The following is a 16663-nucleotide window of genomic DNA, read 5'->3' as shown; positions in this document are numbered from 1 at the left end:
TATGTGTTATAGTTTAGTATAATGTCTGGCACATAGTAAATGATCAATAAATGTCATCCTTATTTTAACTCTTACTTCCTGTTTCCATAAGCAATCTAACTGAAACAAAAACAACTGAGAACATCCCCATATTTCCAAACTTATCCGTACTGAAAGAAATAATTTGCTTCTATAAAATAAGGTACTTATCCCTAATAGTGGAGATTCTAGTGCTATCATAAAACCAAATGTCAAATTACCTACCTCATGGCTGGACCAGCTTAAGAATTAGGAGTACGGGTAGACATAGCTCAACAAACTTTTTCTTTTGAATTAGCATCTTGAACTATTATTATTAGATAGCAATAACAAAGGTAAGAGTCATTGGAAAGACACATGGAGTAAAGAGAGAAAAATGGGTTTTAAAGACCAGAAGGGAACAATGATAAATGAGAAATAAGATAGCCACAGGATGTGGCCACATTCATTGGAATAAAATATGTACGATACAGGATCAAAAGGCAACAAAGAAAATAAGTAGAGAGAACTGATAGGGCCTCTATTTTCATTAAGTTAAGAAGAAAATATTTTACTAAAACAAGCTTAAACTTGTAGGGCAAAAATATTTTAGTATTTTTACTAAAAAGGAAAAGGAGCCTGGGATACTGAATTGGTCTTGATTTTAGAAACAGCAAGAGCACAATGACCAAAAAGAAAACGAATAGAAAGAGTAGCATGAAGAGACCTATTTTTAAAATGATAGGTTAGGCTGGGTGCGGTGGCTCATGCTTATAATCCAAGCACTTTGGAAGGCCGAGGCAGGATGATCGTTTGATCTCAGGAGTTCGAGACCAGCCTGGGCAACATAGGGAAACCCCTATCTCTACAAAAAGTACAAAAATTAGCCAGGTGTGGTGGTATGCAGCTGTAGTCCCAGCTACCTGTGGGGCTGAGGAAGGAGGATCGCTTGAACCTGGAAGGCTGAGGCTGCAGTGAGCAGAGAGTGCACCACTGCAATCCAGTCTGGATGACAAAGTGAGACCCTGTCTCCAAAAAAAAAAAAAAAAAAAAAAAAAAAAGGCTGGGCATGGTGGCTCATGGTTTATGCGTGTAATCCCAGTGCTTCGGGAAGGCAAGGTGGGAGGGACTGATTGAGGCCAAGAGTTTGACACCAGCCTAGGCAATACAGAAAGACCTCATCTCTATCAAAAAAAAAAAAAAAAATCAGCTGGGCATGGTGGCATGTGCCTGTAATCCTAGCTACAAAGAAAGCTGAGGCAGGAGGATTGCTTGAAATTGGGAATTCGAGGCTGTAGTAAGCTAGGATTGCACACTGCACTCCAGCCTGGGCAACAGAGCAAGACCCTGTCTCTTAAAAAGAATAATAAAAAAAATAAAAAATGACAGGGAAGATGAAAACTGGGAAGGAAGTGGGACCATATGGGTGTCTCTGGATTTCATATAAACTTGTATATGTTATACTATTCTTAGATAGATCTGTGCCTTAAAACTTGTACAGTAAAACATCTGCATCTCTGTTACATGCCTTAAGGGGCTGCTAATGGTGAACAATTAGGCCACTCCTCTATTACGATATGCAAGAAAGAAAAAAATCACCTGTGGTCTGTGAAGCTGCATACTACACAAAGAAAGACACAAAGAAGTCTGGGAGGAATTAACGGTCAAGTAAACCATAAAGATGATTAAAAGTAATACTGAAGGCACATATAATAATGTCAGAAGAACTGGTATAAGTTCTTACTGGTGAAAGTTCTGAGAAGGGGTGTGATTATTCAGAAATTCAGGAAATGATGGAGAAATAAATGAATTTAAAAAAGGATTCAGAAAGGCCCAGCGTGGTGGCTCACGCCTGTTAATCCCTGAACTTTGGGAGGCTGAGGCAGGTGGATCATCTGAGGTCAGAAGTTTGATACCAGCCTGGCCAACATGATGAAACCCAGTCTCTACTAAAAATACAAAAAATTAGCCAGGCGTGGTGGCAGGTGCCTGTAGTCCCAGCTACTGAGGAGGCTAAGGCAGGAGAATCACTTGAACATAGGAGGCGGAGGTTGCAGTGAGCCGAGACTGCACCACTGCACTCCAGCCTGGGCAACAAGAGCAAAACTATGTCTCAAAACAAACAAAAAGGATTCAGAGAATGAAGGATTTCTAGATGAAGGGTATCTGTCTTGCAGAACATAACTATTTTATATCATATGAATGTTGAGCCTTTTCTCCAGGAATGGCAAAAGCTGATTAAAGAATTCTACTTATTGCTCACAAGACACATCTAAAATTATTTAAAAGGGGAATTCCACTGACATTCTATTCTAATTCAGTCTGCAACTAAATTCAAAGGTTCATTTTGATTCATTAAGGGTGAGGAGCCTCAATAAATTTGCTTTAAAAACATTTTCATGTTATAATTAAACCTGAAACCTTTACATTAATGCCAACGAAACAAAAAAAACTATATTTACAATTTTTTTCTTCTGATCTTTCATGTGTGCACTTGAAAATAAGTGAACAGGCAATATTCAAATCCTAAACTGGCTATACAGCAGGTAAGTTTTAAAAGTTGAATTTGAATTCACAACAATTTTCTATGAAGACAATGTAATTAAGTGATTTGCCCATAAAAATCTATTTAATTCATAACAGTTAATCATAAATACTAATAGCACCAGCTTAAATTGATGAGTCACAGGAACAGAAAGCTAAGTGACATTAATTCAGAGGAGGAAAAGAAACTCAATCCCTTTCCAGGAAAAGAACAGCACCAAGCAAGTTGTGGGAAACAGAAAGGTTTGTCTTTTATACCCTCTTCCATTGCCTTTTCTGTTCTTTTCCTCTGGCTGCCTAGTGTTCTTGACCTAAAGCCACCCAAGGCTTGCATGTTGCTTTTAGTTTCCTATGTAACATCCCATTCAGTCCTTCCCTACCCACTCATAACATCATGCTTTACCCTGTTTTAAAACTCTTTAAATAATTACCATGTATTTCAGAATAAAATATAAACCTTAGTGTGGAATACAAAAAGGACTTCACAGTCTGACCACTGCCTCATCTGTTCTAGTTTCCTCTTTTATCTTTCCCTTTACTCAAACTGAGCTACCTGTAGTTCCCCAAATATTCCATTCTCTCATTTGTCTTGATACTACTTTATGTGTTTTTTTTCTGTGACTAGGAACACTCTCTCCTCCCTCCTTAGCTATTACTAATTGAGTAACGAAAATAGACAAGTGGGTTATTATGGCCCACTTCTTTTATTCATTCAGCACCTACTTTATACCAGGCACTGCACTAAGCAATGTACCCTCACCGGATATTCAAGATTCCACTCTAGTAGAAAGACCCATATAATATTGCTACTGGTTTTAAGTTTCCATCAACAGACTACAAAATCCTTAAAGGCAGGGATGTATTTTTCAACTCTTAAACCTCAAGGAGTCTAGGGAAGAGTATACTATATAAATAAAAAGATCCCAAGCTATCTGCTCCAATTCCTTTGCAGATCTCAATTAGGATTTAAGACATTAATTACAGTTGTCCTTCAGAATCTGGGGGCACTGGTCCCAGGATTCCTGTGGATACCAAAATCCACAATGCTCAAGTCCCTTATATAAAATGGCATAGTATTTGCATACAAACTATGGACATCCTCTCACATAATTTAAATCATCTCTGTATTACTTATAATACCTAATACAATGGCTACATATTACTTCATTTGCATAGATTCAATATAGTACGCTGGTGGCAAATTCAAGTTTTGCTTTTTGGAACTCTATAGAATTTTTTTTCCTTTTCTTTTTTGAGACAGGGTCTCTTTGTCACCCAGGCTGAAGTGCAGTGGAGTGAACCTGGCTCAGTGGCATGATCTTGGCTCACTGCAATTTCTGCCTCCCAGGCTCAAGTGATCCTCCCATCTCAGCCTCCTGAGTAGCTAGGATTACAGGCACACACCACTATGTTTGGCTATTTTTTTTTTTTTTTTTTTTGGTAGAGATCAGGTTTCACTGTTTTACTCAGGCTGGCCTCAAACTCCCAGGTTTAAGCCTTCCAAAGTGCTGGGATTACAGGTGAGCCATCACACCTGGCCTCTGAACATTTTCAATCAGTAGGGGTTGAATCCACTGATGTGGAACCTATGAATATGGAGGGCTAACTGTATTTTAAATTAACATATGAGTAGCTGGTTGATAGTCTTCAATTCCTGGAGTTTTTTTTTTTTTTTTTTTTTTTTTTTTTTTTTTTTTTTTTTTTTAAGGGTTACCAGTTGGCTGGGTGCAGTGGCTGACGCCTATAATCCTAGCACTTTGGGAATCTGAGGCGGGCAGATCACCTGAGGTCAGGAGTTCGAGATCAGCCTGGCAAACATGGTAAAACCCTGTCTCTACTAAAAATACAAAAATTAGCTGGGCATGGTGGCGTCCGCCTGTAATCCTGGCTACTCAAGAGGCTGAGGCACGAGAATCATACCTCCTTGTACCTAGGAGATGGAGGTTGTAGTGGGCCGAGATTGCACCATTGCACTGCAGCCTGGGCAACAGAAGGAGACTCCATATCAAAAAGAAAAAAAAAGGTTACCAGTTAATTCAAATCACTACATCGAGGTTAACCTCTATATGGAAAATGAAAAGAGTTATTACACCAGAATCTAATCACTATAGCTTAACTTTAAGGTCTCTTCAGCCCTAAAATAATAATAATCTATGAATCTAGTTTTAAGATAAAACCTCTGCTTGATCAGATTTCAGAAAGTAGAAAAAAAAGGGAAAAAAATTTCATGCAATAAGGTTTTTGGACAAAGAGCAATTACCATGGTGCATACTATTCCTGTCAAGAAGGCTGCTGCAAAGGTCATGTGTGGTAGCTCATACCTGAATCCCACCATTTTGGAAGGCCAAGGCACGGAGAATTGCTTGAGCCCAGGAGTTGGAGATAAATCTGGGCAATATAGTGAGACCCCACCTCTACAAAAAATAAAAAAATTAGCCAAGTGTGATGGTACACACCTGTAGTCCCAGCTACTTAGGGGGCTGAGGTAAGAGCACTGCTCAAGCCTGGGAAGTTGAGGCTGCAGCGAGCTGTGACAGCAGCACTGCACTCCAGTCTGGATGACAGAGGAAGACTCTCTCAAAAACCAACGAACCAACAAAAGCAACAACAACATAAAAGAAGGCTGCTGCCATTGCCAACTTCCAAAGCTATTCATACTTTTAACTGCTTTTTTATATACTCTAATTCTGAACCCAAACTCTCTAAAATACTGTTACCCAACAGAACTATTAGTGATAACGGGAATGTTCTATATCTGTGCTGTCCAATAGGATTGCCACTAGCAACATGGAGCTACTCAGCAACTACAATGTGACTACCATAATGGACAATGCAGCTCTTGTCTAATATTTTTGCACCCCATCCTCTGGCCCACCATGGTCTCCTTATGAGTAGTGAGTAAAACTGAAGAAGGATGGTCACTTTTACCTAACCTCCTCAATTCATCTGATTTAGTCATGAAACCTACAGTGATTAAGGTCAATTGCAAGTCAAGATTTATACCCAGTTTGGCTTCTAGTTCCAAGTTCTTTCTACTCTACTCTATCATGCTGCTCTTTAAGTTAGTGGCACAACCTATGATTTAAAACTGCATAGTAGTTTCATAGGAAACTTATTATTGGCCCCTTTCAGGTTTTTGTTTGTTTTGTTTTGGAGACAGGGTCTTGCTGTGTTGCCCAGGCTGGTCTCCAAATCTGGGGCTCAAGTGATCCTCCAGCCTCAGCTTCCCAATTAGCTGGGTCTCAGGCATGCACTCCCACGCCCAGCTACTTTGTTTAACTGCAGCACCACAATATATAAATGAAAAATCAGGACAAGTTAACAAGGTTGACAGAGGAAAAACTGGAAAGCAGGATTCATTCATATTCTTTCCTCCTGAAAATGAAGAGAAATTATTTTTAGGAGAGAAAAACGAAGATACATCTAAGACTTACTGACCAATGACAGATTTTAAAAGGTACTTATAAAGAGGGATAGGGAAGTATCTTTTGGTCTTTCCTTTCAAAAACAATTTAAAAATACCAATAAAAAACAAATAAAAAATTCATTTAAAAGTACTTCTTGTTATCATGCTGCATCTCAGTTTTTAGATTCTACACAATGGTAGCACCTTTGGAAGGTGTTTTCTATGTACATTTAAATGGAAACCAACTGCATTTCTACAAAGGTTACTATAAGAAAATCAGTAACTTTATGAAACTTGAGTTGATTAATACTTAATAGTAAAAAACAAATGGAAGCACATATGCAACCTCTGTTCATCAACTCCCTCTTCAGTTGTATCTAATCTGTATAATCCATCTGCTAAAATTTTCATTTCGATAACTATGTATGTTTATTTCCAAACATTCTTTTGACTCTTTTTACGATCTGCTTGGTCATTTTGACACTGTCTTTCTCATATTTTAATTCCTTATTTTAAGTGTTTAAATACATATACTTCCTAGATTTTTCCATAATTATATTATTTAAAGTATTAGGCAAGTAATCCTATTATTCCTTTGCTGAAAGTCACTCAGGTCAGATAGTTTTGTATGTTTATAAATCTTAATGGTGAACGTAGGCTAAGCAGGGCTTTATGAGATGCCTGTGTTGACAATATGTCCCTCCTAAAGCAGTTCTGCATTTCCTTCTGCAGGAATCTTAGGTATTCATCCTCACCTTCTTAAACATTTACTTACTTAGCATAGGGATTTCTGAACTACACAGCTAGGGTAAATGTGGCTCCCAAATCTGTATGAGGGTAGACTTGTAGTTATAACTTCCTGAAGATTTTCCTCCTCTGACCCAGAGTCCAGTGGGACATACCTAAAATTCCCTACCATCTGTGTTAGAATTATTTTTCTAGTCTACCTTTTCAATAAAATTACAGTACTTCACAGGTTCCAGCTTCGTGTAGTGCTTGTGCATGCATGCACGTGCGTGCGCATGTCTGTGTGTGTGTGTTGCGGGTGGTGGGAGGTGGTGGTGAGGGGGTGGTTGTTTCAGATCTACCTACCCAAGTAGACAAGTAGAGCTGGCCCAAGATCTTTTCTTTTTTTTAAGACCAAGTCTCGCTCTGTCTCCCAGGATGGAGTGCAGTGGTATAATCTTGGCTCACTGTAACCTCCACCTCCCAGGCTCAAGCAATTCCTGTGTCAGCTTCCGGAGTAGCTGGGACTACAGGCACCTGCCACCATGCTCAGCTAATTTTCTTTATTTTTAGTAGAGCATGGTTTTGCCATGTTGGCCAGGCTGGTCTTGAACTTCTGGGCTTATGTGATCCACCCTCCTTGGCCTCCCAAAATGCTGGGATTACAGGCATGAGCCACCATGTCCGGCCTGCTTTTTGTTTTTGAGACAGGATCTTGCTTGTCACCCAGGCTGGAGTGCAGTGGTGCCATCTTGGCTCACTGTAATCGCTACCTCTCAGGTTCAAGCCATCCTCCCACCTCAGCAGGGACTACAGGCAGGCGCCACCAATTCTGGCTAATCTTTATACTTACTTTAGTAGAGATAGGGTTTCATCATGTTGGCCAGGCTGATCTCAAACTTCTGACCTCAAGTGATCCGCCCACCTTGGCCTCCCAAAGTACTGGGACTATGGATGTGAGCAGCCTGGCCCGGCCCAGGATCTTATATCCGTATAGCTATCTCCTGTCCCTGTGTAGATATCAAACTTCCAACTACTTAGTTACTGCAAGTAGCAGCATATCCCAATCTCCAGGTTAGATGAGGCTCAGCATCAGTTCAAGCTTTCTGTTCCTGTTTTTAGGTTTTACCTTTGAAGCCCAAATATTCCTGCAATCTCAGCTGCTATACACTAAAAAAGATGTTTGTTTTATTTTATCACGTATTTGTGGCTGTTTGTAAAATTTTAGATACTGTAATCTTCCCTTCTGCTAGCAGAGGAACCTAGCACTATATATTCTTCTTTATACTTTTTAAATTTCTTTTTTCGTTTGTTTGTTTGTTTGCTTGAGATGGAGTCTCACTCTGTTGCCCAGGCTCGAGTGCAGTGGCGCAATCTCAGCTCACTGCAACCTCCACCTCCTGGCGCAATCTCAGCTCACTGCAACCTCCGCCTCCCGGGTTCAAGCAATTCTATTGCCTCAGCCTCCCGAGTAGCTGGGATTACAGGCGCATGCCACACCTGGCTAATTTTTGTATTTTTAGTAGAGACAGGGTTTCACTATACTGGCCAGGATGGTCTCGATCTCCTGACCTCGTGATCCGCCCGCCTCGGCCTCCCAGAGTGCTGGGATTACAGGCATGAGCCACCGCGCCCAGCCTACTTTTTAAATTTCTATAGCCAAATTATCAAAGTAGTATAACCCCTAGAACCAAAATAGAATAATAATATAAATTAAGTATTACATATATTACTTTTCTTCTGGCTAAGTAAGAACAAGCCCCTGGATCTCAACTGCATGTTTAAGTTTTTCTGTATCAAATATCTTAAAGGACTAACAAGAAAATGTTCAAAGGACTAACTGAAAAAATTTAAAAATCACTGAAAAGGGTGCCAAAATCATAAAAGTTATAGTCTTTTATTAATGATAATGTATACATTTTAACCTTAAAAATATTCTGATTATTCTTACCTCTGAATTAATAACTTTAATCAGGAAGAAAATGTGATATACTGTTTTCGTTAACAAAGAAAGTTGACGACACCTCTCAAGGTACACTTGTATAGATGGTTCTACTCTTTGTTGTAATTTACTCCAAAAGAGAGTAAGTTCCCTTAAAAAAAAAAAAGTTATAATAAGAAAAGTTGGAGCAGTAAGGTAATAATCATGGACCACATCAGTCCACTCATTACATTTGAAATTAAAACTGGTTTTATATTCCAATCCTATATGCATGCTTAAGTTTAAATGCAAGAAAACAGATCCCAATTTTCTAAATACCAAATAAAATCAGAATATGATTTATCATTTTATTAATTAATATTTTTCAGTCCCAGAGAAGCACTACCTTTTACTAGGAAAGCATCTAACATTTTTTTTTTTCTGAGACAGTCTCACTGTTACCCAGGCTGAAGTGCAGTGACACAATCTCGGCTCACTGCAACCTCTGCCTCCCGGGTTCAAGCGATTCTTGTGCCTCAGCGTTCTGAGTAGCTGGGATTACAGGCGCGCACTGCCATGCCTGGCTAATTTTTGTATTTTTAGTAGAGATGGGGTTTCACCATGTTGGCCAGGCTGGTCTCAAACTCCTGACCTCAGGTGATCCGCCCACCTTGGCCTCCCACAGTACTGGGATTACAGGCATGAGCCACTGTGCCTGGCCAGCATTTAACATTTAAACAAGTTTTACAGATGGTAACTTTGAGCAACATGTGAACTTTATGTAATAAGAAAGCTCAAGATATGTGTGTGTACATATATATGTGTGTATATATATATGATATATATATAAAAAATCAATGACATGATTTTTAAACAGCATTTATCTTTTATCTTCTAACAAATTTAAAATTGACAATAAGGTTATTATTATTAGATGAATATAAGAACCAATGATGACAACAAACCCAGAAGAAACCAATCTGTGCCACAGTAATTTCCCAGTTGATTCACTGGCTTTCCAGTTGATTTTCTGCCTGAACTCTGTACTACTACTTATTTGCCCAGCTCTGCCCTCACTACTGAGTCGTCAATAAACTCACAACTGCTTATCTTAAACAGTGTTTCTTAAACATAAACTTCTATGTTGCCCTTCAAGAGCTTATAATGGACTGCTTTTGCTTAGCATATGAAACTCAGCTTTTGATGCCTTTGTAAAAACCAACATAACACATTAATTTCTTAGTCATCACTGATTTTCATGCTAGTATAACTAGAAAACCTATTACACTTGTCCTGGATAAATACTTATTTATTCTCCCTTCAGAATTTTTCTGCCTTTCACACCAAGCCTCTCTGTATTGCATATACTATTTTTCCTTCATAACGAGGCTCAATGCTAAGAAATCCTTTATGAGCTTCAATCTTTATTGATTACACAACCATTGATTTACCTTGCCTGTTCTATTATTCATTTGTATGCTGTCATTTGGTAAATATTCTTAAATGTTGGAATTTTATAAACCAAATTTTCTTATGTGTTCCCATACTTTCAACACAACACTGAAGACTAACAGTGCTGTTGACTGACCAGATAAATTGTCAGTGTTAGCTAAAGCTAATTTAAGGCAGCTGATCTTCAGTTTTTACATTAACTGAAACCAACATCTCTGTTTCCTGTAGCCTCCCAAAGGATTACATATAACAAGCTATGCCCAGTTGAAAATGTACCATAAGAAGAAATGTATTGCTTACATATCTAAAAAAATGTTATGGTGGCATTAGACGAAACAAGTCTTTCTTTCACTTTCTAACACTTAAAAATTTCCTGACCAAAGATAATTACTGGTATGCATGCTAAGGAATTGTCTGGCCTTTAATACACAAAGTTTTGAGTTGTAACAATTACTTGTTAATAAGTTTGCACAGCACGTAGTATCTAAATATAAGCCTTTTGTCTTAAAAAGATTTTAAATTATGTTCCTAAGTTACATGAATTCTCACAGCCTATTTTGCATTCTTATTTAACAAATATTTCTTAAAAAAAAAAATCAACTCACCAAGCGCAGTACATATCTCCTTGTTGGAGCTGACGTGACAAAAATGCAGTACATAAGACAAGAGCGCTTTTTTCATCACCCTCAGATTCTAAGTTACAGATCATTTCCAGTGCATCTTTGCAATCAACTTCTGAAATCTAAAGAAAAAGCCAATAGAAATATGCCACAAAATGGTTTTATATTAGGATATAGAGCAATATACCTTTAGTTTTTCATTATTTAGATAGTTTTTATGAATAAAATACCATTAATTCATACACTATCAAGTCAGTCATAATTTGCCATTACTGGGACAAAGATTGGCTGCAGTTAAAAAAAAAAAAAAACACCTTTCTTTATAGCCAGTAGAAATTTATATAGTAATTCTGAGAATATCAAGAAACACCGGAGAACCAACTATTTAAGAATTTACAAGCATTTATATGTAACTAACTGATGGTAACTATAAGCACTCTCTACCCATTAAATCAGATCTGATCATGAAAAAAAAATGCGGTACTTTTATTTTTTCCCCTTTTATCCACTGATTTAAACAAGCATTAGAATCAACAGAGACACATAGAGAGGTACACTGGGTATAGACTAAACTACATATCTATTCATGAGGGAAAAATACAGTATGAAGCATTTTATGTAACTATACCACTTTTAAAATAAGCTCACCTCAATTTGCTACAAATCTCCACTATTTTTCTTTTCATATAAATTTACTCCATCTCAAAGCTTGCCAACAGTCATGCATGTGTACGTATAACCTAGACGAAGGCAACTTGCTTCATTTAATGATGCACTTACAACTATAATTTCTTTTTTAAAAAATTAAAATTTATTACCTCATTGCAATGATGTACTATATAAAACGAACAGACTTTACCTGTGATTGCTACAAGCATCTGCTATAAGACAAGGGATCTGACAAACAGCATACAATCACAAATTACCAGTGTTCCACAGAATAGAAAGATTAATTCCAATATGATACAACTGACAGATGGCAAAAAGAACTGAAGACAAAACAGACCATTAGCACTCACGTACCACAGAGGAGACTATGCCTCTCCTAGTTGATTTTCTCTCTTTCATAAAATATTGAGTAAGCAAAAGTGTGCATGTGTAAAATGTAATGTGTTTAGGATTCAACAAGTATGTAAATGGGGAATGCGGGTAATCCTGAGGTCAATCTTTGATAATGAGGATAAACGCTGTGGGGCAATAGATTCACAAGTTCTATTTTACACATTAAATTGGGCCTTCTTAGAAAACACTAAGACAAGAAAAAAAAATCGTGTGTTCAACATAAATGATTACCTAAAGGAATTATGAAGTTAGTGGAAGAGTTAAGACTGAAATCTAGTCTTGTACTACCTGGTACAGTGTTGTTTCCCCTACTCCTCTGTCTGCCTCTTTTTCAACAAATCTTTATAAGCAACTTGATTTAAGCAAATAAAAAAAAGACTGAAGGATATATAAAGATTTAAAAATATCTACAATATGCTAAACACACTGTCAGACATTTTAAGTATATTATTAATCATAACTTTCCCACTAGGTAGGTATTATCACTAACATTTTATATACAGATGGTCAGTGATTTATGATGGGGCTACATCCCAATATGCCCATCCTAAGTTGAAAATAATGTTGTTGAAAGTGCATTTTTGACTTAAAATATTTTCAATTCAAAGTAAGTTTATCTAGATGTAACCCCATCATATGTCCAGAAACTTACTGAATGTGTATCACTTTCGCACCATTGTAGAGCTGAAAAATAGTAAGCTGAACCATCATAAATTGGGGGACCATCTGTATGATGAATGTGCTAGTTAAGTGGTTAAGCCACAAATCCAATCATGTCTGGCTGACACAAAGATCCAAGCTCTGGCGGGACATGGTGGCTCACACCTGTAACCCAAACACTTTGGAAGGCCAAGGTGGGTGGATCACCTGATGTCAGGAGTTCGAGACCAGCCTGGCCAACGTGGTGAAATCCTATCTCTACTAAAACATACAAAAACTAGCTGGACATGGTGATGCATGCATGTAGTCCCAGCTACTCGGAAGGCTGAGGTGGGAAAATTGCTTAAATCTGGGAGGTGGCAGCAGTGACACAAAATCGCACCACTGCACTGCAGCCTGGGTGACAGAGCAGGACTTGGCCTCAAAAAAAAAAAAAACAAAAACAAAAAAAAAAAAAACAAAAAAAAAAAAAACAAAAAAAATCCAAGCTCTTTCCACTTACTTCATCACAATATATTTTATTCAAAGTTACGTTAAACAATTACCCTGTCACACTCATGCAGATAAATTGCATTGCTTGCAGACAAACAGTTTGCCTGGTAGATGCTACTACTTTATTTCATTTATTTATTTATTTATTTATTTATTTATTTATTTATTTATGAGACGGAGTCTTGCTCTGTTGCTCAGGCTGGGGTGCAGTGGTGCAATCTCAGCTCACTGCAACCTCCGCCTCCCAGGTTCAAGCGACTCTCCTGAGCCTCAGCCTCCTGAGTAGCTGAGACTACAGGTGTGTGCCACCACGCCCGGCTAATGTTTTGTGTTTTTAGTAGAGATGGGGTTTCACCGTGTTAACCAGGATGGTCTCGATCTCCTGACCTCGTGATCCACCCACCTCAGCCTCCCAAAGTGCTGGGATTACAGGCATGAGCCACTGTGCTCAGCCAATGCTAATACTTCTTTTAAAGAAAGAAGGCCTAAGAGTTAAGTTGCTTGCTCAAAGTTACGCACTTAGTGGCAAAGTCAAGATGTCAACCTAAGTTTAGCTTCATAGCCTGTGCTCTTTCCAGAATTCCACGTGCACAGGCATGCTAAGGCCATATATTCGTATGATGCTAAATACGGATTTTCACTTGTTCAGGTTTAATAAAAATCCGTATTTCTTGAAAGTCTCATTTATTTTTAATCTTATCATTTTTGTTGTTCTTCTAAAACCTAAGCCACTCTTAGACTGGGCCCGGTGGCTCACGCCTGAAATTCCAGCACTTTGGGAGGCCAAGGGGGTGGATCACTTGAGGTCAGGAGTTCGAGACCAGCCCGACCAACGCAGTGAAACCCTGTCTCTACTAAAAATACAAAATTAGCCAGACATGGTAGCAGGTGCCTGTAATCCCAGCTACTTGGAAGGCTGAGGCAGGAGAATTGCTTGAACCCAGGAGGTGGAGGTTGCAGGGAGCTGAGATGGTGCCACTGCACTTCAGGCTGGGCAACAAGAGCAAACCTCTGTCTCAAGAAAAAACAAAAAATTAAAAAAAAAAAATCAAATAAAAAAATAAAACCTAAGCCACTCTTGCTGAGTGCCCATATGGTACCAAATTTATCTATTATGTACAAGGCAAGAAATTTACTTCCCCAGTGTTATTACTATCATTAGCTTACTCTTTTTCTTTTTTTTTTTTTTTTTTTTTTTGAGATGGAGACTCGCTCAATCACCCAGGCTGGAGTGCAATGGTGCGATCTCGACTCACCGCAACCTCCACCTCCCAGGTTGAACTGATTCTCATGCCTCAGCCTCCCGAGTAGCTGGGATTACAGGCTAGTGCCACCACGACTGGCTAATTTTTGTATTTTAGTAGAGACAGGGTTTCACCATGTTGCCCAGGCTGGTCTCAAACTCCTGACCTCAGGTGATACACCCACTTCAGCATCCCAAAGTGCTGGGATTAAGGTGTGAACCACTGCACCCGCCCAGCTTACTCTTAATATTTAAAAATATAAATGTGTGATTGCCTATGTGTATTTTTTCCATATACATGCAACATACCAACTGAAACATCTGCTATATTCAGTAACACAGCAAACTTCATTTTTCATAGGCATACTAATGAAACAACTTTTATGGTGTACTTGGGATCCTTCATTTCTCTTATTTGCCACTAGATGGCTGTCTTGAAAAAATATGACATTAAATAGAATGTAGGAATAAAGAAGTCATATACAAAGTAGTAAATTACTAATTAAAATTATGAAAAGTGAAACATAGCCACCAATGAACAAGAATTATTTAAAAATCCAAAGAAGCAAAATTCAGAGATTACCAGTACATTACCTATACAGGGACTATTCTCTATTGCTCTGACAAATGGGCAAAAATTTAACTACCAGAAAATTTAGAACTCTTAATAAAATATTTAAAACCAATTAGAATGATCTGTTTGCTAAAGACATATTATGCTGAATAAAGTCCCTTTGTACAGCATAACAATTATTTCAAAGATGTAAATAATAATTTGTATGTTTTAAAATGGCTCTTGATGCCAACTATTCAAAAAATATAGAACACTATCAATATTTTATATGAATTTATGAAGTATACTTTTAAAAAGTATTGGCTGTAATCACATTTCAAAAACAGTTTCAGTTGGGTGCGGTGGCTCACGTGTGTAATCCTAGCACTTTGGGAGGCCAAGGCGGGAGGACTGCCTGAGCTCAGGAGTTTGAGACCAGCCTGAGCAACACAGTGAAACCCTGTCTCTACTAAAATACAAAAAATTAGCCAGGCATGGCGGCGTGAGCCTGTAGTCCCAGCTACTTGGGAGGTTGAGGCAAAACTAATCGAACCCAGGAGGCAGAGGTTGCCATGAGCTGAGATCACACTGCTGCACTCCAGCCTGGGCAACAGAGCAAGCTTACTCTGTCTCCAAAAAACAAACAAACAAACAAACAGTTTAAAAAATAATTGATTTGCTTATCAACATAACATTGTTTTCCATATAGAAAATAAATGTTAAACCTGTCATAACTAGGAAAATAAAAAATCAAGAGTTAATCAAAATTAACTCTTGAGCTAGCAAATATTTAATAATCTCTAAGAAGATATTTCACATATTGTTTTTGGAAACATAAATTGCCATAATCTTTTCTGGAGGACAGTTTGAACCTATCAATTTAAAATGTGTTGATTCTTTGATCCAGCAATTTCACTTCCAGAAATTTACCCTACCAGTATACTCCCCACAAGGATACACGGATGTATGTAAAAGGCAACAATCTAAATGTCTACCAATCTGGTTAAAGATATTACAAATCCATACTATGGAATTATGTAGCCATGACAAAGAATAAGGTTGGTCTATATGAAATGATATGGAAACATGTCCACAATAATAGGGGGAAAAGGGACCGGCAACCAGGGAGTGTGTATGCAATCTTAAGTATTAAAAATGCATGCATGTGCAGAGAAGAATGTCAGAAAGATTATATATCAAATTTTAATCTTAATAATAATTACCTAGTGGAGTGTTAAATGGGGAAATGAGACAGCTACAGAGATACAAAATAGAAAGTTTTAGTTTTTAAACTTCTATATTTATTTTAATGATCAAACAAATAGAAATATTGGATCTAAACTAGACACTGCTAACTTTATTTTTTACTACTATACCAAGAATCCAGACCAAAGTTCATTCCTTCCAGAAAGGCCAGATAAACACTCATCTCTCCCAGCCCCATTCCTCTGCCATCTACCAAGGCTAGCTGCTATTTCTTTTCTTTTTTTAAAAAAAACAACCTATGGGGTATCAACTAGCTGCTGTTTCTTATCACACTGAAAGGGTACTGGGAAACAGTCAATCCCTTGCCTCACTTGGACAAAGATTTCCTCAGAAAGATCACCACCAATCCAGGCCATTGCTGACTCCTTCTAACAAAGTCTATTCCTACTATCCTTTAAGAAACACGTAAACAAAACCAAACCTCAAATACTTGTAAGAACCAGGCAAGTAATGTACATTAATGAAGTGGACAAAGAGTAGGGTGGGCAAGAGAGAGCACAGGGTGCACACCTCTTCTAAAGGGGGCAATGTCTCTGTGTTGGGGACAATAACTCTTAACTCACCTCATATGGAACAATGAATGTTTCTAATGTGTTTATAAGAGAAACATTAAAGAGCAATCAATCTCTAAGCAAAAAAGGACTTTTAACAAAGTAATGTTACTACATATGTGTAGTGCTATGTATGTGCAGACTTAACATCTATCTGTCCTATTCTGCAC

At 38.0% G+C, this 16663-nt stretch overlaps 1 protein-coding gene across 1 annotated transcript in view; it reads right to left on the bottom strand.

Annotated features, from left to right (window-relative positions):
* The window catches only part of ZNF292 (zinc finger protein 292), a 107274-nt gene that overhangs the window by 9396 nt on the left and 81215 nt on the right, over nt 1–16663 (bottom strand). The window contains exons 7-8 of the mRNA XM_030809453.1: nt 10652–10788; nt 8625–8766 (exon numbers count right to left, since the gene is read on the bottom strand). Coding sequence (XP_030665313.1) covers nt 8625–8766; nt 10652–10788 — 279 coding nt within the window. The remainder of the gene's footprint in view (nt 1–8624; nt 8767–10651; nt 10789–16663) is intronic.

The sequence above is a fragment of the Nomascus leucogenys genome, chromosome 3, assembly GCF_006542625.1.
Source record: "Nomascus leucogenys isolate Asia chromosome 3, Asia_NLE_v1, whole genome shotgun sequence".
Lineage (NCBI taxonomy): Eukaryota > Metazoa > Chordata > Mammalia > Primates > Hylobatidae > Nomascus > Nomascus leucogenys.
This window is presented reverse-complemented; position numbering and strand designations above follow the sequence as displayed.